Raw genomic sequence first — 26,465 nt, forward strand, 5'->3', positions numbered from 1 at the left:
ATATAATTTACCTGTACATGTAGTCATAGAAGATTCAATATAATGTCCTAATTTTAAATAAAGGGGAAATCAAAGGAACATAATTTATAATAAAATAACTATTTCAATATATAAAAGTTCAGACACAACGATTCCAGAAGCCATAGTGCAGTGGTCAAATGCTTACACCTAAATGAAGAACTTCCATGAATAACAGACACAAATGTAGACAGATGTGAGGCTCAAATACAATGAGGAACATTGTCTTTGGTGAGTTGATTTTCCAAAATGGCGAACAACCCATGAGAAAGTTCCAAAGCAAACAAAATACCATCTCCCTCGATTTTCATGGTGGTTTCATTCCTGGAAAAATTCACAGCTTATTAAAAACATGGAAAAATTTGTGTATTTAAATGTAAAATGGAGTTAGGCTTAGATAATTATAACCAGGTTTTCACCTATGTGAATGTCTGCTGGGATAGCAGAAAGCTGTGTGAATAGAGAACAATGCTTCATTGTGGGAGTCTCCTGTGCACTGCAGGTTACACACACAGCCTGGGCTCTAACTCCTCAGTGTCAATGATGCCCCTGATCAGGGAGGGCAAGCAAAAACAATCAGGGAGGGCAAAAAAAACCCTTCAATTTCCAAGGTAAAGTTTCCAAAACATGGGGGCCATGCTGCCCATCAAGACCACCACTGTTAGAGTTCAGGTCTAATCAATTCATCTCACAGTGAAGAACTGGGCTCAGGTCCTCATAGACAGCACATTAGGGCAAACAGCCTGGAAGCCAGACTTGCCAGCTCCTACACTGCAGGGTCTGGTGTTTGTTGAGCCCTCAAAAAGGGTTCTGGTAACCCTTGGATTGATGCAGAAATGTAGGTTAAATCATGCAATTCACGTCACACACACACACACACACACACACAAACACACTACCAACACCACCACCCTTGGATTGATGCAGAAATGTAGGTTAAATCATGCAATTCATTTCACACACACACACACACACACACAGACACACACACCCTCCCAACACCACCACCCTTGGATTGATGCAGAAATGTAGGTTAAACCATGCAATTCATGTCACACGCGCGCGCGCACACACACACACACACACACACACACACACTACCAACACCACCACCCTTCGATTGATGCAGAAATGTAGGTTAAATCATGCAATTCATGTCACACGCACACACACACAACCAACACCACCACCCTTGAATTGATGCAGAAATGTAGGTTAAACCATGCAATTCATGTCACACGCACACACACACACTACCAACACCACCACCCTTGGATTGATGCAGAAATGTAGGTTAAATCATGCAATTCATGTCACACACACACACACACACACACATACACACACACATACACTACCAACACCACCACCACCATCATCAACTTGATCATCAACTCAATTCCTGCACAAAATCCTTCACTTCACAGTTTTCCCAGTGAATTAGGAGAACATTCAAATCCTTACACTAGCCTAAAAGGCCTTGCACAATTTGGCCCTGGTCTGCCTCTCCAACTTTATTCCCCACCATTCTCTCCTTGCACACCATACTTCCACCCTGCTGGTCTTCTCTCAGTTACTGGCAGGAGGAGTACCCTCCCTTCTTTCTCAGGACTTTGCACTGGCTGTTTCCCCTGCCTGGGCTCTTTTCCTACTCTTTCCCTAGCAAATGCCTGCTTATTCTGCATAGCTTGGCTTGAAAGTCACTTCCTCAGAGAGCCTTTCTCTGAGCCCCAAATATATCTCCTTGTTAGATGTTCTCATAGCACTCTGTATTCGTTCATCACATACTTAGCAGAGCTTACGATTAAGTATTTATTTGTGTAATTCTGGGTTTGATCTCTGATGCCTCTACTAGGCTATGGGCTCCCAAGGAGGCAGGAGCTTCATCAGTTTTTCTCATTACTATTCCCCATTACGCAGGAGAATGCCTGGAACAGAGTTGGTTCCAAATATTTGCTGAATCCATGAATGAATGAATAATTAGGTTAGCTGCCCAGAATGACTTTCAGGCTGGCTGGCAGGCTGACACAATGGGAGAAACAATCGTGGTTTTTCATGAGGAGCAGCAGCAGAACACCTTGGTTCTGTTTTGCTGTGGAGAGACAGGCATGCTATTTGAGACTGCTTATTTTGCCTTAGTTGTTTCAGTGAGCTTGTTTTTTTTCTTTTCTTTTTTCCAACAGGGTTCCACTCTGTCACCCAGGTTCTGTCACCCAGATTGTACAGTGGCACAATCACAGGTCACTGCAGCCTTAAACTCCCAGGTTCAAGCAATTCTTCCACCTCAGTCTCTCAAGTAGCTGGGACCACAGGTGTGTGCCACCACACCCAGCTAAATTTGTTTTATTTTGTAGACATGGGGTCTTGGTATGTTGCCCAGGCTGGTCTTGAACTCCTAGGATCAAGCCATCCTCCCCCCTCATTTTAAATGAACATAAATGGAACAGAGAAGCCTAGAGGGCACCTGGGTGTTTGAAGTAGTGAAGGCTCCTACATCTACCTGGAGCTGGCTTCCCTGCTGGAAGAAACAATGGCTTTGCAAACTTTAGCTTTATAGGGCTTACCCTTACACATACCCGACTTCATTTTTTCCTACAGTTACTACTATCTCTAATAACACCTTATCTCTAAGTAGCCTTTGACACTGTGCCATTTGTTTCATTCTTTCCCAAATTTTGGTCTTTGGGTATCACCTTCATTAATGTGGCACATTTACACATCACTGGTGCTATTATTTATTAATGTTTATTTTTTTCCCTTGAATGCATCCCACTCTGACATTGATGCAAATTTTAGCTTCATCAAAAACAATAATATGCATGAATGTCTGATTATATTCATTTGGGCTTATATTCATTTGGGAAAGAACGTTCTTTTTCTGGGCTGTGTTCTTGTGTGAGAGGAACACCAGGGTTGACCTCCTTTCTGTCCTCAAACTGTTAAGAATATACCAAAGAACAGAGAGTTTCAGTAACTTGCCCAAGGTCACAGGGTTAGTAGACATGACAGAACTGAGATTCAGTGTCTGGTTTCTGCCTCTGTCCTGGACTGTTCCTGTCACACTAACTCAAACCATTCTTAACCGAGTTCTCTACCCACACCAGGCACTCCATAACTATGAACTGTGGTTGGACTAATGATGACTTCCAAAAGCAAACTCTTCATCAAGCTTTTTCTCTGAGTACGTTATATTCTGTGCAATGCTGCTGGCATCTTGGGACATTAGCTACCTCTTTCCAATGTGTAACTTTCTGACCCATCTATGAGCCATGTCTCATTTGTATTACCAGGATGCCCCCTGTTTTCATGATGAATGCCATTTTGACATACTTGTAGAGACAGGTGAATCTCCTCATGGGCAGTACAATGTATTTTTTATGGTACTGTCTAATTTATCCATGATGGGTGATTCTGAGACTCTCCAAGGTATCACATGTCAGTGACCTAGAAACTCTTCTGGGAAGCCACAGGATGGCTTCAATGGTGGAGAAAGCTCCCTTCCTCATTTCCTAATTCTGGAAACCAGTGGTTTCTGGGCAATTCTCTACCTTCCTGACCATCAACCTTTGGCAGTGCACTGTGTCTTGAATAGCTGCAAAGTTGCCGATCCTGTTCTTAAATCCAGTTCTTAAATCCAGTCCTCATTTAGAATTAAACCACATACTTGAGCACAGAAATTCCACCACGACATGCTACACCAACTTGAGTTGCTGCTGTAGATCTTCTTTTTTTTTTCCCAGATAGAGGCTTGCTCGGTCGCCCAGACTAGAGTACAATGGCGCGATCTCGGCTCACTGCAACCTCCGCCTCCAGGGTTCAAGTGATTTTCCTGCCTCAGCCTCCCAAGTAGCTGGGATTACAGGTGTCCGCCACTATGCATGGCTAATTTTTGTGTTTTTAGTAGAGATGGGGTTTCACCATCTTGGCCAGGCTGGTCTCAAACTCCTGACCTCATGATCCACCCACGTTGGCCACCCAAAGTGCTGGTATTACAGGGATTAAAGGCATGAATCACCGCACCTGGCCCCTGCTGTAGATCTTAAACTCCAATCACACTGGCATTCTTTCTGATCCCAGTTGAAAGCATCCAGACCATTCCTACCACATGACTTTTTCCCTTGCTGTTCTCTCTGTCTGGAATGTCCCTTCCCCAGCTCTTTTCATGCCTGTTTCCATTATTTACATTTCAGCTCAATGTTATCTCTTCAAGCCCTTTCACTGACCATTTTCTATAAAATTGTATGCCCACATCCTTACCGCAGTGACTCTGATCCTATTAGTTGGACTTATTTTCTCCCTGCCAGTTATGACCACCCCAAAGTATGCTGTTTATTTGTTGACTTACTGTTTCCCCGAACCCCACAGTAGATGTAACTGCTATGAAGTGCATGCCAAGGCCTCTCTTGTTTACTGCTTTCTCTTCGTAATAAGTGGTTGCTAAGTAAATAAATGCATGATGTGGTCCAGTCACTGCAGTGAGGTGTAGGGGAAAGCGCAAGGCTCTGGATTCAGACGGAAGCAGCCTTCTGTTCTAATGCAGAAGTTAAGAGCGTGGGTCTAGAAGTCAGATGGACATGGATTCCAATTCAGCCTCTGCCACTTCCTGGCTGTGTGCCTTCAACAAGTTCTTTAACCTCTGCTCTTCATGTAGATCACTAGTAAATCAGCACTAATGAATCACAGTGTATCATGTGCCTGGCCTGGTGCCAGCCACTGTAATAGCCTCTCAACAAATGTTAATTGGTTTCCCTTTCCCTAGAAATGTCAGAAGAAACCCATGAAACCCAAGACATAGTTTTTGTAACACACTTGGTAGTTAATAGAGAATTCAGGCATCCCTGTATTCAATACAATCTGCTTAAGTACGACTGCCGTACATTTGGGAAAAAGCAGTGACATTTTCAGCAGTTGGCTATCTTATGTAGACTCCTGATAAGGATGATAATCTTAAATCCACAGGAAAGAATCCAGTCTTTTAGTGCGTGACCTGTTTGATAGAGGCGTTCCCCGCCCTGTATATTCAATTACTTGCTGTAGAATAGAACCGCATGCACCATGTATAGTTCCTTCAGTGCTTGAACATTATGTTCCTCAGGTGGCACGAGTGACTTTGAAGTACTTGTCAGCAACTGGCTTTCTTGTAACAGTACTGTAACCATTCAGTTCACAGTGACATTTTACTTCTGAAGCCCTTGTTCAGAATATTAAAAAGGGCACATAGCAGACTTCATCCTTTTGCTTCAAGGCCTGTGATTCTGTAAAGCTAGCCCCTCGACTCAGGAGAGAGTCACTGGCCTCAGTGCATGTTTAAAACCTGTTTTCAATTTGGTTCAGTGGTGTTAAGTTGGTCAATAAATACCACTATTGAGTCTTATCATGGGGGGTATGATTCCCCTTTGTGCTTTATCACAAACAGTGAGCTGGATTGATTGAACTGAACTATTTCACCAGGACATCTGAGATCACTCAGACCACTTTCTTTGTGAGTGCATCATGGTGCTTTTCTATCTCAAAAAAAAAAAAAAAAAAAGAAAAAAAAAGAAAAAGGACTGATGTCTCTTAGATGCAAAGTTGAGAAGGGAGGTGTTGAAGTTTGCTAGACTCCACCTGGATTTGCAAAATATTTGTAAATTATAAATGATAGGTTAAGGCCCTGGGTTCTTCTTGTTCTTCATAGCAATGATAGCTTATTATGTCCAAAACTGGTGCCCAAGGGCATGGGACAAGATCTACTGGCGTTTGCCAAAAGTGGTCCTTCATGTTGACTGTTCAGACACTCTAAATGCCCGATGTCCTACCTTGGTCTTTGGTCTGAAGACAGAGTGAGCAGAGCAGAGGGTGACGTCGTGAAACCCTGTAAGGGATGATCACTGGGGACCTGCAGCACTCTCTGCCTGGCTTTAGTGTGTGAGGACTTGGAGCCCCTTCAGATCTGTCCTTTAGGACTTTTTACAAATTGAGGCAACTATATTGTGTCATTTTTCTTTGAGAAGCAATAAGAAGGAGTTGAATTTTGGGTTCAGAACCCAGGTTTTCTCAATCTCAGCACATTGACATTTTGCGGGGGATAATTCTTTGGAGAAGATGTCCTGTGCATCATGGGATGTTAGGCTGCATCCCTGGCCTCTACCGCTAGATGTTAGTAGCGCCCCCTAGGTTGTGACAACCAAAATACTTCCAGCAGTGCCAAATGTCTCTTTGCCGGGTGGTGGTTAGGGGGTGCAACTGCCCCTGGTTGAGAACCAATGAGATAGACCTTGACTATAGGAGATTATCTTGTGGTCACAAGAAAGCCTGTTTGAGAGTACTCAGCTTCTCTGGGTTGTCCTTGGGCCTTTCAGACCTTTGAGTTTCCTGGAGAATAGATTTTTATTTTTAGTTTTTTAGAGATGGAGTCTCACTATGTTGCCCAGGTATGATCACAGGCATGATCCCACTACCCATCAGCATGGGAGTATTGGCCTGTTCCATTTCTAACCTAGGCCAGCTTACCCCTCCTAAGGCAACCTGCTGGTCCCTCACTCCCAGGAGGTCACTACATTGATGCTGAACTTATTGTGGATGCCCGATCAACACAGCACACCATAACCCAGAACTCCTGGGCTTAAGTGGTCCTCCTGCCTCAACCTCATGGGCAGCTGGGACTACAGGTGTGCACCACCATGCCAAGTGGGAATAGATTTTTTGATGTGGATGAACTAATGATGAAAAAGAAAAAAGTGAGAGAGAGTAGTATATAAATACATTCATTCCCTCCTCTCTTCCTTTCTCTCCTCTGCATCTCTGTAAGTTTTCCAGAAGGGGAGAGATGGGGTTTGGAGGAGGAGAAAACTAGCTGAACTGAAAAAGCTGCAGCTAGGAAGCCCATGCCTGCAGACTGAACTGAGGAGCCTGAGGCTTGTAGAACTTCAGATGATCCTGATATTCAAGTTCAGGCATCAGCAATTTACCGCAGGCAGAGTAGAAGACAGTATCTGGAGGCAAACTGGGCATCTGCCAGGACCCTTGACAAAATTGCAACGTTGGCAAAGCCGTTCTGCCACCACGTGTCTTTGTGAAGCCTCTCCACACCCTGTCTCACTTTCCTTGCCCTCCAGACACTCAGTTGCCTCATGCTGGCTGCTGGCTGCTCAGGGCCCACCTCATGCATGCTGAGCCATCAGCTTCCATGTCACCTGCCCCCATTTCAACGCTCCTTTCCTGAATGCTGATTTCAGCTATTTTGAGGGTTGAGAGGAGAGATTCACATACTTCACATTAGGGGGAAAAGAGTCAGCAGGTTTAACCTGTTCAGGGAATATTTCTACTCTTAAAAGAGAAAGTTGTTACCCCTCTTTTAGAAGATATTTTGGAACAAAGGGCTTTTTTTATGGCTTATCTAATTTCCCTGAAATGAGCATTATGGTTGCCTGTTTTCTAGCTGCCATCTCCCCACTCTTCAATGACACCTATGAGTTCCATAAACAGAAGCTGTACTTCACAGGGGACTCCACACAAGGTGACCTGTGAATTTCCCATAAGATCCAAGTTGCTTAGCCTGACATATAAAGCCCTTTACAGCAATTTACCTTACTAACCTCTTCTCCACGTATTTGCTCAAGTAATGGTGGAAAAGATGAATACAGACCCTGGCCCCAACCCATCCCCAACCCCCACAATGCATAGAATCCACTGAGGGATACATACAATAAATCAGACAAAAGAAATACGGTGTCCACATTAACCAGGTTAGGTACAGGGGGCTTGGGAGCACCTGGTACACGGAACTAACCCAGAGGCTAGTTCCAGGCTGGTCCAGGGAGGACACCTCATGTCTCCACTCTCTCTGGCCCCCACAGGCCCACGCCAGGCATGCTCTGTCATGCCTCTGACTTTGTACATAACAGTCCCTCTGTTTAGAGCGCCCTGTCATTATCTGTCTGAAAAACGCTTAATATCCTTTGTGATCCAGCTTAACTGTTACCTCCAGGAGACTTTCTCAGAGTGCATCTGGCCCTCCCTTCCTTTTCTCTGTCCCCTCTTCCTACTGCTAAACTGTGTCCTTTCCTTTGAGTTAAGTCCTCACACAACACCTCTGTGATATATATGAGATAGATATGTGATATATATCCCACTGATTTGTAATGTGTGTTTAGGTGTCAGTCTTCTTCAGCAACTTCCTTCAAAACCGAGGCAATCAAGTATGTCTTTTTAACTCCAATCTTGTGGCATAGAGCCTGGCACTTGAAGTGCTTAGTAAATGTCACTGAATGAATAAACCCATTCAAACTAGAATCTGGAAAATATTATAGCAGGATGTCTCCTTTATTCCTTTGTGTATTAGGTTATGAGATATATACACAGAAGAGTCCATAAAACATATATGTCCAGTGTAAAATGAAAGCCCACATAACCACAGCCTGGGTCAAGGAATAGCCACCTCTATCCTTAACTCACCAGTGGGTGTCCTCTCCTTGAATTGAGTGTGTCACCAAGATGAAGATTCAACATCCTGCATTTGACCTGAAGTTATTAGGGTCTTTTTCCAAGCAAGCACTCATCTTGAACCTTAGCACTGATGTCCTAGATATCAAATATTTGACTGAAGGCCAAGCAATTCAGTCAAACATCACTTGACAGACGTGGTCTGAAATCTAGCTGCAGGAAGCGACTCGCTCCACTGGATAGTATCTTGCAAAAGATCTTGAGCATCTTCCTTTCCCTTACATATTGAGGTTGCAGGCTTATTTGAACTCTGTCCCATTTGAGGGAAAATCAACTAAAGCATGGGCCTTGCTGGGATCATCTGCTAATAGTTAGTGTGTGTGGAGATCAGTCTATTTGTTGGTGGCTGTTAATAAAGATCAATTAAAATCTTGCCACGTCATTAAGAAGGGGTGTACTCTGTTTTGAGTGGAAATCAACCATCTGCCTCGCTGTGTTTGGTCAGAACACAGCCTTTGGAAAGGCCATAGTTACAGGATGCATGGCAACTACTGCTATGATGGTGAGACTCAGAGCTGGTGGGGCTCTCTGCATGGGCCTCAACTGGTCCTGCAGCTGGGCTCACACAGCTCTCTCTTCCTTCCTCTGCTGCCCTCAACAATCAAGGGCCAGCGGGTGGGTGGGCCGGCCTTCCTTCCTTTCCTTTCTTTCCTTCCTTCCTTCCCTCCTTCCCTCCCTCCCTTCTTTCCTTATCTTCTCCTTCCTTTCTTACTTCCTTCTCTCCCTCATTTCCTCCCTCCCTTCCTTATCTCTGCACATATACAACAATCATGACTTTTTCAATAGATATTTCTTGAATGCAGCTGGAATTTTCTTCTTGAAAACAAAGTTAGCTAGCTACTTTCAGGAACTTAACTCTAGAATCCCCTTTGATTCCACTTTCCTTTCTCACTCCTCCCCGCCTCCATCCTGTGCGTGTGTGTGTGTGTGTGTGTGTGTCATGAATCCATGATCACTACATTTAATTTAATTCACATTTTAAATTCCTTTATAACAAACCTGGCTTCTTTTTCTCATCTTCACTGACATTTCTGACACTTCAGCTTTTCTAGTTTCTTTATACGTAGTCCCTGAAATCTTTTTGTTTGCTTGATTGATTGTTTAAAGCGGATAACAACATCACTCTCTATCCTCCGCTTCGAGGAGTTTAATTCATGCACCAACTATTTTCTGAGCACCTACATTGTATGAGACACAGATTGAGGTGTTGGAGACACTGCAGTGAACAAGGAAAATGTGGTCCCTGCTCTCACAGAGCTGGCATTCTAAAGGATTTTTATATTCTAGAACAGAGCTATCTAATTCAGTAGCCACTAGCAACATGCAGCTATTTAAATTAAAATCTCAGTTAATTAAAAAGAGAAATATTAAAAATTTAGTTTCTCATTTATACTAGCCACATTTCAAGCACTCAGTAGCCATATGTGATGAGCAGCTATGGTATTGGACAACATAGATCTAGATGAGTACCATCACAATAGATTCTGTACAGGGCTGTTCTGAAGAATTTCCAGACTTACCACCATTCTGGGAGTCTAAGAGATCCCTGCAGCCACACTGTGAGATGATTTATGATGACACCAGATTACAGTTACTTCATATATAATCTTTCCTTCGAAACATGTAGGTTATGTCTAGGATGCGTGGAGCTGATGGGTTTATTTTTATTTTGGGTGTCCTGTTTTTACTTACAGGATGGTTAAATTAGTGTGGTGGAATAGTATGGAGAAGTACTCACTTCTCTTCCTATATTTCAAGCAGGTACTGGCTCAGGACCCCCCACCCCAGGGAACAGAAGGTGGCAGCACAGAATCCAGAAATAGCCCTTGAGTTTCTCTGGCTGCTTTTTCCAAATGTACAAGCTCTCAGGGACCTTAGAGGGTTTTCAGAAGGGGCAACAGAAAGGAGGATTTGGGGAATAGATAAAAATGTCTTGGCAGAAGCAGGGCTGGAGGAGAGAAAAGAGAAATGTGAGTCTGCATATACATGTGAGAGTGTATGAGAGTGAACGCTATTCCAAGGTTGGAATATTCCAAGGTTATATCAAGAGTTCACCTTTGTGGAAGGTGATGAATGATGCTTCTCTAGCATCACGAGCCATTGCCAATTTCAAAAGGAGAGCCTCCTTTGAGATGGAGAATTCTCTAGCCATTTGGGGAGGTTCCTCTTCAGGATCTAGTTACTCTTCTCTGTTACACAAAGTCTCCAATTCCATCCTTTTGGGGCTAGATATCATTAGCTTCATCTGACCTTTTATACTACTAGGGTTCCAGTCTTTAACTCTCTTAAAACTCTGGCTAAGTTACTCCCAGCATACTTCTTTCTGTCATCCTCTATTCCTACAATGCCAGCTCCTCCAGCCACCCACCTTCCCCTGGGCTATTGTCCTCATGTGATGCTAGGCTTTCTGCCCCCTGAGCTCTTATCGCTGTTCCCTTTTTCTCCTTTTTCTCCTTTTCCCCTGAGTCTTCTGGAACCCAATTATCACTGAATACAAACTCCTCTGCTTTCTTGTACCTTTTTATTTATTTATTTTTTTGAGACAGGGTTTTGCTCTGTTGCCCAGGCTGGAGTGCAGTGGCACAATAATATGTCACTGGAGTTTTGAACTCCTGACCTGAAATGGTCCTCCTGCCTCAGCCTCCCAAAATGCATGGGCCACTGCATCTGGCCTTCTTTCTCATGTTTTTATGAGTCCACTTCCCCATTTTCTTGACTTAATTAAAATCCATCTTGGAGGAAGACACCACCTCTCTGTAACCTTTTCAAGTAGAGGTTGCACATTTTCTACATTGTGGTTCCCAGAGGTAATGTCTGCATTTTTATTGATACTCTTTGTCTTTTCAAAACTACTGTTTTTCACTCTTGTGCAAAAAGCCCTTTCTTTTTTAAGTTTCAGATCATCTTGATCAAAGTCTTCCCGTTCACACCTTCTGTCATTATTGTAAACAACTTCAATATCTGTATTGATAAACACAGAAGAATCTAGCTTCAAGATACTTGACCTCAACTTCAGCATGTTCTAGAACCCATCCTCATAGCTACCCCTGGACCTTATCGTTATTCGAAACTGCTTCACCTCTTAATTCTGAACACCAATTTGCTATTCCCTGACCACATCGTATCATCACAGCCTTCAGGATCTTTAGTCAATGTAATTGCTTCTCAGGCTAGAAGTCTAGTCCTTTGATTATTCCTTTTTCCTCTGGGGTTTTCACCAACTTTACACCTTCCTTTTCCCTTCATCTTAGACCTCACAATGTATAACTTCAAGAACCCTTGCAAATATCTTTAATAGCCCTAGTCCCTGTTCTCTCTGCCATGTGGGCACAGCAAAGCCTCAATCTTGGATTAATCCAGCCATTTGTCTTTCCTGTACTATATCCGGGTGCAGAGTCGTGACTGGGAAAACATACAACTTATCTATGCAAAGAGGTGGCCCAGAGCACTCCTGTGATATGTACCAAGTCAGTGACATCTGCCATTTTCCTAGTGGTGATTACACTTAGAGCTCTACTACATTGTGCTTTTTCTGTCCCTCCTGCCCCGCTGATACATATACAGCACTTCTCTCCCTCTTCCCTAGTAAATGCTTTGTCCTGCTGCTCATTTACTCTTACATCACTGTAATTGGTTTTTGCACTTGCCACTGAAATAAAAATCCCTGGGCAAAAATCACCAGTGACTTCCTGAAGGACTAACTAAATGGACTTCTGTAAATATCCACCCAGTTGGACTTTTCTCTTGCATTTGACACTGTTGACCACTCAGTATTCCACTCTGGCCTTCTCTTCTCTCTCTACTTGTGCCCTCTGGTAAGCTCACCCATCATGGCATTAACCATCATGGTGGTTATATAGTTGATCCCTAAATCTCTATCTCCAGTCCAGCTTCTACTGAGCTCCAGAGTTCTATGTGCAAAATAGCCTTCTTCATGGTTTTCCTGGAATTCCCATAGAAACCTCAAACTCAATTCAATCTTGATGGAAAAAATCCCCATACCCCCATAGTTCCTTGTCCCAGATTCTCTATCTCAGTGAATGACATCACCCTTTAGACTAAGCCAGAAACCTTGGTGTAATCTCCAGCTCCTTTGTTTTAAATCCTCATCCGCTTTTCCCACTATCACCCTCTGCACCATCTGATTTCTTCTCAGGTTCTTTTGATTGTTCCTTCCTAAAATTTCATCCTGCCTGTTTCCTCCATTCCAGCTGCTGCTGCATTAGAAATTTCCTCTCACCTCTCACCTCCTACCTCAACCCCTCTTATGGACCTTCCACATTTTTGCTTGGGAGCTCTGATGAAAACATACATCTTGATCATGGTACTATTCTGAGCATGGAGTATAAGTCCTCCAGGATCTGTACCCCGTCTCTCTCCTCAGACCCTTCTGTCCTACTTCCTGTCTCTTGCCTGTTACTCTACCATCAGCCGTACTAAACTATCCATTGCTTCTGGAACTTTTTATACTAATTCGCAGTTTGGAAGGCCATTCTCCCCTCCTTACACCTCCTGCTCTCATCTGCCTGAAACATCAGCTCATATTGCGTGGCTCACCTCAACCCTCCCTTTCTCTGCAAGGTCTCATCTCCCACCCCAGGTAGAACTGACTACATTCTTTGGCTCCATCTCTACACATGCATTGTCAGCATCAGCTGGCCTTTCCTGGACTGTAAGCTCCTTGAAGACAATGCCTCTGTCACAGGCATCTCTGTGCTCTGGTTTCCAGCTCATAGTACAAACAAAATAAATATTCATTGACTGAAGAAAGAATTCAAAGTGGAGTCCAACCTGTGAGAAAATGCTAATTAAATGTTATGACAATAGAACAAGTGTTGATCAAAACAGCGTCCGGAATCATCACAAAGGCCTGTCTGCAGATAGCTCTGTTATTAGTAAATCCGTGAAGCTTCAGTTTGTATTAGTAAACAAGTCAGGTGGGTATTCTCTATAACGTGAGCTGACTTTCAGGGACAGAAAATGAGGATGGTGTCTCATACTGGCTTGCTTCCTTAGCAATTTGTGAAAACAAAACCCAACAAAACAATTCTCCCTTTCCCAAAAGTTGGCACTGGCTCAAGTTTTCTTTTCCAAAATACTTTCTTTGGTCAAGCAACACTCCCCACGCTATAGCTGTTAGGCATTAGTGTGCTCTGAATCCATTAGAGAAGGTCAGTCCAGAATACTAAACAGATGCACAGCCCTGAGTCTTGAGAACTGGCGTTTCACAATTGCAATGCATAACAATAGTCGTCATCTTTGTTCATGCTGCTCTAAGCTTCACCACAAGCAGGCGTACTTTAGAGACTGGCTCCTTGAGCTGTACTGATTTCCACATGGGAAGTGAGGAACAATTAATTTGAGGCAGAAAAATAATTCAGGAATGTGTTTTGGCTTTACATGCACACACATGACAAAAACAACACTTTAAATTCAGTCAACATCACAGAGACAACATGGACACCAAAAGAGCAAGGATTTTTTTTTCATAGCAAACCTTTGTACTAAATATATACACATATAAATAAAGCAAAAACAAAACAAAAACCTTCCTACCCCAGACTACCTATTAATTTTAGATGGAAAAGCCCTAGGCAGTAAGAAAAAAAAAACATAACCCAGGCATTAAGTAGATCGGATAGTTAATTTGGAGTGAATGGAAAGGGCTAGATAATATTAAGTTGTCATGGTAGAAAGTAAGTTTTGGACATTCTGCTTTCACATTACTATCTAAACTTGTAAAAATACTCAGAGAAGCAGAAAGGAGGACTAAATTTAGACCCTTACTTAATGCATTCAAGAGCATGATTCATTTTTCTCCTGCCCTGCTACAGCCTGGGGAATCTGAATATACAGCCAGCAGCACATGGATGCCCTGTAAATAAATGAAAGTTGCATTCATTCAGGGGCTGGAGAAAGCCAGAGACACCCCGTTTCCCTGCCAACAAAGGTACACTTTTAGGTACCTCACACACCAGAATGCAGAACCAGATTTCTAAGCTGGCAAGAGTCCATCTAATTTTAGCTTTGCTCCGGCCTTGGCATGAAATGCTGCTGGGCTGGAAATGAATTCTGCTGTTCCTCTCTTCTAAGTGGCTTTTCCCCTCAAGCTCCAGTGGGATCCTGACCAGCTCTGAGAGGCCATGTCTCATGGGTCACACAAATGAGACTACCCAAAAGGGTGTCATCATTTGGTAGCCATGCATTTAACAACCAGGAGCCCAAGTTGCTTCATGGCAGCCCTTAGGTTGGGTCTTGGAGAGCTAGGATTCTATATAGCAAACACGTGAGGACAATCTTGGGCTCTTTGAAAGAAACCAAACAAACCGAAAAGGAACCAACCACACAACAACAGCAAGTTGCATTCCCACGAATTAAATCAGGGCGGTAGACAAAGTTTCCGGGTAGAGCAGACAGTCACAGTCCCTTCCCCAGGTTCCTCATCGTCTGCTTCCAATCACATTCTCTCACTCTCCTCCGCTGCCTAAACCCAAAGCAAACATTTCAGCCTCCACAGAGAACTGGGATGAAGGCTGAACTATCATTTGTGTAGAGTCCAACACAGCTTAGAGGCGAAAAGCACCTAAATTATGTTGTGACTTTACAGCGAGTCCATTTTCTTTCCTTTTGGTTTAGTTTTAAGCACATTTGGAAAGTAACCTTACAAGTTTCATTCCAGTATCTTAGGCTTTATTGATCTTATCGATCTTTGGTCTCTGTGTTTAGAACAAATAACAGAAGAAAAGGTGGAAGGCATATCAAAAACCTGTAGTAAGGTAACATTGCCTCCCAGAAGTGAGGGCATCAAAGCCGCCCTCTCTTCTGAGGTGTGTGATTGATGTTAAAAACCCACCCCAAGGGCCCTATTGTACATCCATATACGTCCAACCCAATTAAGAAAGAGCATTTTCCCAAACATGAAATGGGCTCGGCAATTCTGAAGTAAAAAACAAAAAGAGTTAGCTATGGAGCACGTGCATTCCGTTAGAAATGAGTCACTCTGCGAAGGTGTGTTTGAATGAGCAGCACTTCAGAAGGCCCACAAGGGGTACACCCACAGGATGGGACTGGCAGACCCTGGGCAGGGCTGTGGGTCCAGGCAGATATGAGATCCGATCAGCCTGAAAACATGCTTCACAAACCAACCTGGACACGACACAGGAAAGAGGCAAGACATCATAGGGCAGCATAAACGATTTGTGCCTTTCTCAAATAGCTCGGTAGTTGGGACTCCAGAGCAGTTCTGAATGACCAGGTAGGGCAGTCACCCAATCCCCACTGGGCCCATCCAGGGCCATAACATGAATATCAAATCATTTGGAGGACAGGAATATTCAATGACTTGGGCCAAATGTCATGACAGGTTTTGGGGGCAGCCTTCTATATCCATTTGAGAAAGGACAAATACTCGTTAGCACTAGACAGAAAACTGGCTGATTTAGCTTAGAACAGTGGCTACCATTGTAGCACGTTCAGAACATCGAAAAGGAAGGTGAGTGGTTGGGGAAGGGCATCGTGAAGGCTGCATCTATCCAAGGCTGGGTCAGTTATACATTGGGATTTGGAGTTGAAATTTATTCTCACACACGTAGAGCTCCGCAGATCTAATTAACAGGGTGGGAAATCTATTTTCATATTTCACTCACACAAAACACTTCTTCTCTGTCTCCAGGGGGTTTTCAAGTTCTAAACTACAATCAGCCCTTCTTTTAAAATGACAATAATAAATCCTCTTATTCAGCCAGATGGTGGTGTTTGTTGCACTAGGCTGGGTTCATAGTACAACATCAATAAATGGCCACTTGTAGAGGGACAGACAGAATCCCATTTATAATACACACCTACACCTCCCTCCTTCTCCCATCCCAAAATGGGGCATTGTCAAAACATCCTTGGGGGCTTAATCTCTTTCTGGAGCAGAAAGGAAAACTAAAAAAGGCAAAATAATATAACTAAGTGGAAAAACAACTTCTCAGGGGCAAATAGCACATTTAATCCCTGAGGAGAATGGTCATAGGTGGGTTTTGAAAAAGTGTTGTTTCGCCTTTATGGACCATTTGAAAGCAGGCTCTCAAAAGGATTTTTCCCAGTCCCTGGCAAGCTGTCTTGGTGAAGGCTGCACATTGTCAGCCAAAGGTATTACAACCAGGAGATGGAGTTAAAATTCTTCCTCAGTGAGTTGGCTAAGTCTCATGAAACAAGTATTTGTTCCAATTAGGTGTTCCAAAAAGTCTTGATTGCCTTAGATAACGCATTTTGAGAAGGAAAGTGTGTTTGTTCAAAATCCATCGTGGAAGAATAAATGACGTACCGGTGTGTTCTGTTGCCAGGGTACACATCCTCTTCACAGGCCTGGAGGACTCACACTCTTTGCTGCCTTGTCCCTGTTTTCCTGGTCTCAGTCCTACCCAGGATGGGCAGTGGGAGGGGGCATGCTAACTAGTCTCTGCTCCTGCTCTTAATAAGCTATACTACCTGGTTATGTAACCCTAATCCGTGTCCACAGTCCAGGGCTCAGATGGCTGGTCTGTCAGCAAAAAATGTCTGAAAAATGTTAATTCAACAATGTTGGAGGGATGTTATTTCCAGAACTAAACTCCTCAGGGGAAATGAGAAATTGTTGCTCCTGGGATTCAACTCCTCCACACTGAAAGATGTTTCTTTAATGATGCTTTCTTCCCAAAAAATTTCCCAATGCCTGGTGTGTCCTGACATTTGGTCCAAATAAAATCCTGGAACAGACTCCTAGGATACATCTATCTTCAAACTCCATACAAAAGGAGTGTTTATTACAGAGAATCAGCATCTATTAGGGCATGAAACCATGGGGGCCTGCCGGCATTCATTCCCCACGCTGAATCGTTTCATAATATAGATACTATTTTCTTTTTGGCATTTATAGCAAGCAACTCAGTTTATGACCTAAGGCGTTTTCCATACTTCCAGGCAATGAATACTAGCTTCCTATGAGTCTCAATAGCACATAATTTAAGACAGTGGGAAAGGGAGTTGGAGAATAGTTTCCAGTGCAAGAAAAATACCATGCAGATGTTTGCCCTTACTCTTGAATTCTGATGGTGAAATTGAGCATTGTTTATTTGTTCTGAAGTCCAACTCAAGAAATTTATTTTCTAAAGGCTGGGGCTGGTGGCTGGGGTAGAGGTGGGGAGGTAGTGACATAAAATATTCCTGATACTGAAATATTCAACACATGGCCCTGGGATTTTGAATCATAAAGTAATTTAGATCTTTTTAAGTGGTTCATTTTTTGATGAAATTTGGCATACCAGATGTCGATTTGTGTCACAGAACATGACATACGTAAGAAATACCCAAGAACTACTTTGCTAAAATTGTATATTCACCTTCTGTAATTTTTTTTCCTCCAAGATAGCAAGCTAGGAATCAGTCCTCTATCTTGAGCCATTTATTGAGAACAAACAAATGAACTTGGAAAAGACACAACCGAATTGAATTTAAATACCTGACTTTGGTGTATGAGAATCATAAACTTGCTTACGGTCTATCTGGTCCGCAAACACTTCCCCATAAATCATCCAATAGGGCATGTAGAAGATGTTCTTGGCCAGTTTCCATGATGGCTCCTCATTGGGAAAAAGGATGGCTTGCCTGGCAACTCCAAAGCTCATCAGCACCACCAGCATAATGATGACAAAGTACATCATGTCTATCATCTGGAAGGGTGGGGAAGCAGAGGGAGAAACAATAGAAAACCCATATGATTGAGTGTTCTTATAAATGCTGACAATGATGGGAACCTCTGGAGGAGGTCCACTTTCTAGACTGCTGGTAAGGGATGTTTAGACAGGCAGTTGTGTCCAGATAAGAAGATGCTTGGTCTATTGAAGCCAGTGTCCACAGAATTCTATCAGTGATTCAAAAAACGGTTTAAAAAGTACAACACAAATGAAGCCTCTTCATTTTTCATTGCTGTCTGTAGGACCGAGTCAAGGCTAGGCATAGGAGTCACATAAATGGAAGCTTAGGCCTCTATGTGAATCAGGTGCTTTTTCTCTACTCCTGGAGGAGGCCAGTGTCCTCTTTGGGTCTCTTTATTCTTAGAGAAATTGGAATTGGGATAGTTGAACTATTCCAAGAATGACTGCAATGTTGCAAACCTCCTTTCTAAGTTCTGAAAGGCTAATGAATAATTGGAAAGCTCAAAAAACAAAAGCAAAACAAAACAAAACAAACAAAAAAATAAACTGCTTATAAACAAAGCTAGGATAAACCAAATATCCATTATATTCTTACTCTTGTGACCCCACCCCACTGCATAGTATTCTACCACCAATCAGTCTCTCAGACAGAACTGCTGTTTGTATACTTCTCCTGCAGTGTACCCCATTGGCTATGGAGGGTGTTTTCTTGGGCATTAGAATCATGCACCCTAATGAGTCAGACCTGTACCTGCTGTAGAAATGATGGATTTTCATCTTGACATGTTTATAAAGTCCTCCAGGCTGCTCTCTAAAATAATGTTATCTCTTGTTCCTCTTTCTTCCTTGTTTCTTTCCATGATGTATGTTATTTGGGATCTGTTTCTTAAATGCCAAATTATTTTCCTTTTATCACTCAAAATATTAAAAAGATGAGGATGCAATAACTATAGATTTTTCCTGGCCAGAACCCATTACCTCCTTCTTTTATAAACAGTTTCTACCCAGTATGGCCACAAGGTAGGTGTGTTTTCCAGGCTGCATTAAATATGGTACTGGCCCCGGCAAGAGTGATAGAAGGCAGGGATGTGACCAAGACAGGCCAACCAGAATCCTTTTATTGGCTTTGCTTTGTTTTGTTTTTAACTAAAGCTGGGAGAAAGAAGTTCCTTTTGTCTCTGTAATGGGGTGAGTTCATTGTCTCTGACGCTGAGTCCTCTGCCAGTGAAACTGATCAGAGTAAATGAAGCCGATTTGCAAGAGAAAGAGAGCAAATCCTGACAGTGGTTGGGTCCCTGCTTGTAGCAGCCCCTAAGGCCAGTTTCATTATGCCCTTCAGTAAGTCAATATATCCCTTCTAGGCTTAAGCTAGTTGGAGATTGGTTTCTATCATTTGCATCAAAATATAGAATACAAAAGACTTTCTCTTAGATATTATACTTCCTGAAGGGATGCCCATCCACAAAAAAAGCCTAATGCTAATTTTATCAAGGATAATGGAGGCTTCAAATTAGTCTTACAATTTTATTTTTTAATTTTTATTTTATTATTATTATTTTTGAGATGGAGTCTTGCTCTGTCACCCAGGCTGGAGTGCAGTGGAACAATCTCGGCTCACTGCGACCTCTGCTTCCTGGGTTCAAGCAATTGTCTGCCTCAGCCTCCTGAATAGCTGGGATTATAGGCGTGCACCACCATGCCCGGCTAATTTTTTTTGTATTTTTAGTTGAGATGGGGTTTCACCATCTTGGCTAGGCTGACCTCGTGAGCCACTCGTCTCAGCCTCCCAAAGTGCTGGGATTACAGGCATGAGCCACTGTGCCTGGCCACAATTTTATTTTAAAAGAGTACATTCTATGGTGTCTGTTATCGGAATTTAAACATTATAGCTTTCCTTGTATGCGTTAGGACACTGGGGTCTAAACTAGTTTCAAGGCAATTTCAAAATGCATCTCACAAGTATTGCATGACTTCAAAACCAAACAGGAATATCTTAAAATCTGACATCTATTCATATTTTAAAATTGTCTTTAAAGTTGTATGCTAATTAGTTTTATCTTATATAGTTTAGTGGTCTCAGAACTCTTTTAAAGTGAGCAAGCCAGCTGTGTCGAAACAGTTTTATAGGAAACATGGGTCTGTTTTTCATCCTCTCTCTCTTTCTCTTATTTTATAAAATTCTTTCATCATTTATTTACAAAAAATTCTATCAATGAAAAAGCACACATGGGTCCTTCATGTTGTGTTTATTTACATTGATTAAAAGATGGGTTGGGAGAGGAAGGTTTGTGCTCATGAGATTTAGAAGCTAGTTTGACCTAAGGAAACTCAGCCAGTAAATACAGAAACTGTTCTAATTTAATTTCTCAGGGTTGTTTTTGTTCAGATTGATTGTGCTGTCTATCCAGAGGGTCAAAACAATCAAAGAGAAGAAACATTCTTCCCAAACACTTAGCTTCATGTATTTCAAAGAAGTCTTAGCTTTCATACAAATACCAAAATCTGATAGAGTGGAGTGCAGAAATAGAGCATTATTAGTGGGAACTGGGGCTGGCCTCCTCTTTTTAAAGCTAAATTGTCCAGTTGGTTCAATATTAAGAGAGATGATTCTGTCCTAATCTTGTAAATATCTTTCTGTTGTGTTCTACAGAAGACAGCATATAATATATATAATATATAATGTACTATATATAATATATACAATTATGTATTATATATAATATATACATATATTTTATACTCTTCTGTAGAACATACATAATATATACATGTTATATAATATATACATATCTACATTATATATAATATATACATATTATCTAGCTTATATACATTATATATAACATGTGCATATTGTATATTATATAATATAGATAATATACACATATGCATGTTATATATAATATGCATTATATAATATACATTATATAATACATTATATATAATGTATATATAATATATGATATATTTTTTATATATACTGTAGTGGTTAAACACATGTACTTTGGTGTCAGAATACCTGGGTTTTCATCTTGACTATGCTAGTAAAAATAGCTACATGGAAAAAAATCCACACAAAAAGAGTAAAAATAATTACAAAAACAAAATACAACCTTTCTTAAACATTAAAAAAAAACAAAGGAAAGAAAGAGAAATATAGCTAGGTGTCCTTGAACAAGCTGCTTCATCTAGTTTTATTTGTAAACTAGGAATAATAATAACACATTTATTTTATGAAGATTAAATGAGTTGGCATGTGAAACAACGTGGTAAGTTCGTCATAAATGTTAACGTATTCTTATTATTAGAGTTGGAAGGAGGTCAGGCTGTGGAGTCAGAGAGAAATTTGAATCCTATTATTGTCCCTTGCTTAGTCTCTTATTCAATTGTTTATTAAATTATTAAACACAGATACGAAAACCTATTTCCGGGGGGTATGATGATGACATGTCTGACATGGTATCTGGCACACAGCAAATGATAGCTATTATTATTGTTTTTATTCTGCATTATGTAAGTGAGCTTAGTACTAGGCTTAGAGAATTCCATTGAGAAGTGGAATATGGAGGAAAGGAGTCAGGATTTTGTTCAGTGATTCTGGACCAGCAGCAGATCAGTGGGAGTCTTTCCGGATATGCAGGCTTTCGGTGCTGGGAGGCATTTGGTGTACTGGCTTCTTATATTATGCAAAGATTCATAGTACCAGTTTCAAAATGGACTCCTAACGATTGTGTGTCCAGGAATCTCATCAGCTGTCTGTCCCTAGGCCACAAGGCAGGGACTTACTTGCCTGTTTTGTGCTGAATGGGAACTCCCTAATGTGGAGAGGCTTTCGGTATAACACATCTGGGCACATTTTCTTAAGTTCCAGCCTGGTAGTCCATCTGGCTCATTGAAAAATTCTATAGGCATATTTTATGTACCTTCTGGATCAGTGCATCAATTATTGAACTTATCTTAAAAGCCTCTTGAAAGAGAAGCAAAGTCCCCAAATATACTCATTTTCTACTTATTCTTGACGGATAAATTAAGTCATTCATAAGTTAAAAGGTAGAGAAAATGCAGTGCATTCCTCTTGCACACTCCTGAGTAAGGTTTCATTCTAGTCAAAACTGGGATAATTATGCCATTATTAAGATGATAGACATGGATTTTAGAATAATCTCACTGCATTAGCATAACTTTAGTTATCCCAAATATATAAATGTTACCAAGGCTTTAAAGGGTAATATATTTGGCTTGTTTGGGTCTTTTCAGATTTTATTTGTTAAAATAAAATAAGGTAGCAATCAGAAAAAACAACCAATCTGAGTATGTAATCACAGAATGCAGTAATTCTCAACAGAGGCCAATTTCATTCCCTGGGGGACACGTGGAGATGTCTGGAGACATTTTTGTAGTCATAGCTGCGTGTGTGTGTGTGTGTGTGTGTGTGTGTGTGCACATGTGCATGCTACTGGCATCCACTGGGTAGATACTGCTAAATATCCTATGACACACAGGACAGCTTCCTAAAATAAGAAATTATCCAGCCCGCAATATCAGCAGTGTCAAGGTTGAGAAAACGTGGCCTAATTTTATAACTATTATAGTTCTTTGCCTTCATTGAGTCCACTTGAAAATACATTTGAGAATCTCATGAAAGCTTGTCCCCTCTGTCCAGAAAATTCACACACCCACACATTTTTATATATAAATTGCAGAGAGGGTCCACAGATTCTACCTCCTAAGCCCTATCCATAGACTCTAAATCTAGACTCTCTGCTTTTAGACAGGAATTTTCACCACAATCTCAAATTCATTGTTAAAGTGCAAAGAAGATGATATAACAGGCAGTATAATAGAGTAAGATACACATTTTTTTCCTAGTCAAAAAATCCCCAATTGAACTGGGGTTCTGTTTTGGGTAAGTAACTCAAGCTCATGAATTCGAGTTTTTTTCTCTCTAGAATGAGTTTGGTGATATTTGCCCTAAACAGTGCTGGTGTTATAAATACCATTTGTACAGTAGGGTTAAGAATATGGCATAATAATTATACTCACCAATTTTTCCTTTTTTTCATTGTATTTAGAAAATGCAGTTTGAACATAACGATAACAGATGTAATTTGTCAACCACCAGCTATGAGCCAGACACAGCTGGTCATTTAGTATGTATTATTTCTAATAATTACAACAATAACCCTATAAGATATGCATTTATTATACATCACTACTTTAGAAACAAGTAAATCAAATCTCAAAGGGGTTTAAATAAATTGCTCAATGTGTTATATCCAATTCATTTTGAATTCAAATTCTTCTGCTCTTAGCATGAGTTTGTCAGTGATTTTGTAGGAAAAGTCGTGGTTATTTAAGATTCATTTCAGTAGAGATACACATACACATACATACACAGAGCTGTTCCATAAATATTGAGTTAGCAATGATATATATAGTAAATCTTGAGTAATAATAATAAAGAACATCAGCCAGGCATAGTGACTCACACCTGTAATCCCAGCACTTTGGGAGGCTGAGGCAGGTAGAGCACTTGAGGTCAGGAGTTTGAGACCAGCCTGGCCAACCTAGTGAAACCTCGTTTCTAATAAAAACAAAAAATTAGCCTGGCATGGTGGCAGGTGACTGTAGTCCCAGCTTCTCGGGAGGTTGAGGCAGGAGAATTGCTAGAACCCGGGAGGCAGAGGTGGCACCACTGCATTCCAGCCTGGGTGATGGAGTGAAACACTGTCTTAAAAAGAACATCTATTAACTAATCGTTGGTTTCAATGGCTCAAGTGAAGTGAAAGATATTAGCAAAGAGGTTTTTCTTTATCTTTTTTTGAGAAAAAATATCTCACCACTGTCTTAAACTCTGGGCTCAGGTGACCCTCCCACCTCAGGCTCCCAGGTAGCTGGGATCACAGGCTCATGTCACCACACCCTGCTAATTTTTCTTTTCTTTTTCTTTTTTTTGTTTTTGAGACAGAGTTTTGCTCTTCTTGCCCAGGCTGAAGTGCAATGGCATGATCTTGGCTCACTGCAAACTCCGCCTCCCGGGTTCAAGTGATTCTCCTGCCTCAGCCTCCCAAGTAGCTGGGATTACAGGCATATGCCACCATGCCCAGCTAATTTTGTATTTTTAGTAGAGATGGGGTTTCTTCATATTGATCAGGCTGGTCTCGAACTCCTACTCCTGACCTCAGGTGATCCTCCCGCCTCGGCCTCCCAAAGTGCTGGGATTACAGGCATGAGCCACAATGCCCAGCCCTAATTTTTCATTAGTTTTTGTATCATCAGGGTCTCACTGTGCTGCCTAAGCTGGTCTGAGAGTCCTGAGCTCAAGCGATCTGCTTGCCTTGGCATCCCACAGTGCTGGAATTGCAGGCATGACCCACCGTGTCTGACCAGGAAAAAGGTTTTTCAGTAAGAGGTGTTCGTCATGGTAGAACAGATGTACTTGGCTTTTCCACATATATCTTGTAAAGGTGAAGAAGGGGACACACTCAAAACTGGGAGAACTGATTAAAAGTACCCAGTTCTGGCTCCAGGCTCTTATTCTTCCTCTAGTGAGTTTTGAGAGGAAGCTTATTTACTGATGCACTCCCAGATGCACATGATGCTGTCCTCCTAGGGTTCAGTCTCTATGGAAAAAGTGTGGAAACTGGTGTGTGGTCAAGGACTGTTGGAACAAGTCCTCGGCCATTTGTAGGGCAGCATATTAGCTTGCTACCTGGGATTTTTTCTTCAACAATTTGATAAGTAGGAGCATCATTCCGGAACCTAGTTCTTAATAGACATCATTTTCCAGTAGTGTAACAAACACATGATGCATGATAGAACTTAATGTTCAGTTCAAACCCAACCCAACTCAGCTCAGCGCAAATAAATTATATTTTTCTTTCCTTTGTGTAGGGAAAGGAATTTTCTAGAACTTTATTTAAAAACACAGGATCTTTAAAAAAATCTGTTAAAAATTTGTAGTGGAGACCCATTCCTTCTCCAATACCCAGCTAAAATGTAACCTTTGTGTGCTTTTTCTGACCTATATTATCTTTTCTATGGTTTTGTTGTACTTTATACACATCTCTATTATGGCATTTTTCACATGGTATGGTAATTCCTCCCTCCCTCCCTCCCTCCCTCCCTCCCTCTCTCTCTTCCATCAGTTTTAATCTCATGGAAAGAACATCTTTGTATACCCAACTCCTAGTCCAGTGTCCAGCACAAAATAGATGATCTTTATATATTTTTCAGTAAATGAATGAGTGAGTGATGGATAAATTACCCAGTTTTGTATTAGATGTAGTCAAACCCCCAAACATTCAGAAGGAATTTATAAAATAAAACGCCTCCAGGGCCATCTCATTTAGACTTTGATAGCAGGCCCAAAATAACTATTTCCCTCTATCTTTTATCACCACTCCTCGTCTGAAAGCTTATAACATGGAATCAGAAGACCCTGCTTACCATTTTTCCAATCATCATTACATACGGGCCCAAATACTTGTTCACGCCGAAGATGTCTAGGAGACGGATGTACCAGTAAATGATGTTCACGCAGTAGATGACCCTCCCGTCACTCCTGAAGGGCTGGTCTTGGAGACGAAGGATCATTCCAACAGAGAACAGAAGGATGGCAATGAGGTCCGTGACATTCCAGTACTCCTGCAGCCACACCTTCACCTTCTGTAGCAACTTCCCTGGCTCTGACATCAGAATCTATAAGGCAGGAAGGAGAGCAGGGTTAGGTCTGGTTTCTGTCTATATTTTCAGCCCAGTTGGGAAGTATTTGATCTGTTGGCTGACGTTACTAGCTTGCTTTGTCTACCTATATCTACTTAAATACTTGCATGCTATAAAAGTCCAATTGAGCTAAGCTTAGGCGATTATTCAGCTGCAGTATTCCAAAGGCACATATAAGCAATAATTTTGATTCTTTGGGTGGTGGTAAAATTCTAAGACACACATAAGAGTTTTGCTATAAAATGATTCAATCCTAGTATGCTGCAAATCTCTGAAGTCTCCCTTTATCTCAGTAAACAGTGCCACCATATTGAGTTCCTCAGGCTGCTCACTTGGGAAGACTCCTCCATTTTTCTCTTTCACATCCCACATCCTCTGCACCAAGTCCTATCACCTCTATTTCTAAATGCAACCTAGCCAACTACTTCTCACCACCTCCACTGCTGCCGCCCTATTCTAAGCTCCATCACATCTTGCAGATTGCAGCAGCCTTCTAACTGGTATCCCCATCATCCTCATTGCCCACTTACCCTCAACCCATTCTCTAAGCAGCACAAA

The 26,465-nt window shown here is 41.6% G+C and overlaps 1 protein-coding gene and 1 long non-coding RNA gene across 10 annotated transcripts in view; one reads left to right on the forward strand and one right to left on the reverse strand.

Annotated features, from left to right (window-relative positions):
- The window catches only part of LOC114672813 (uncharacterized), a 194,044-nt gene that overhangs the window by 158,773 nt on the left and 8,806 nt on the right, over positions 1–26,465 (forward strand). The window lies entirely within an intron of this gene.
- The window catches only part of TRPM3 (transient receptor potential cation channel subfamily M member 3), a 321,580-nt gene that overhangs the window by 38,634 nt on the left and 256,481 nt on the right, over positions 1–26,465 (reverse strand). For all 7 annotated transcript variants that reach the window (XM_077966203.1, XM_077966202.1, XM_077966201.1 and 4 more), the window contains 2 exons: positions 25,632–25,883; positions 18,023–18,197 (listed from right to left, as the gene is read on the reverse strand). In XM_077966203.1, the coding sequence (XP_077822329.1) occupies positions 18,023–18,197; positions 25,632–25,883 (427 nt within the window). The remainder of the gene's footprint in view (positions 1–18,022; positions 18,198–25,631; positions 25,884–26,465) is intronic.

The sequence above is a fragment of the Macaca mulatta genome, chromosome 15 (assembly GCF_049350105.2).
Source record: "Macaca mulatta isolate MMU2019108-1 chromosome 15, T2T-MMU8v2.0, whole genome shotgun sequence".
Classification (NCBI taxonomy): domain Eukaryota; kingdom Metazoa; phylum Chordata; class Mammalia; order Primates; family Cercopithecidae; genus Macaca; species Macaca mulatta.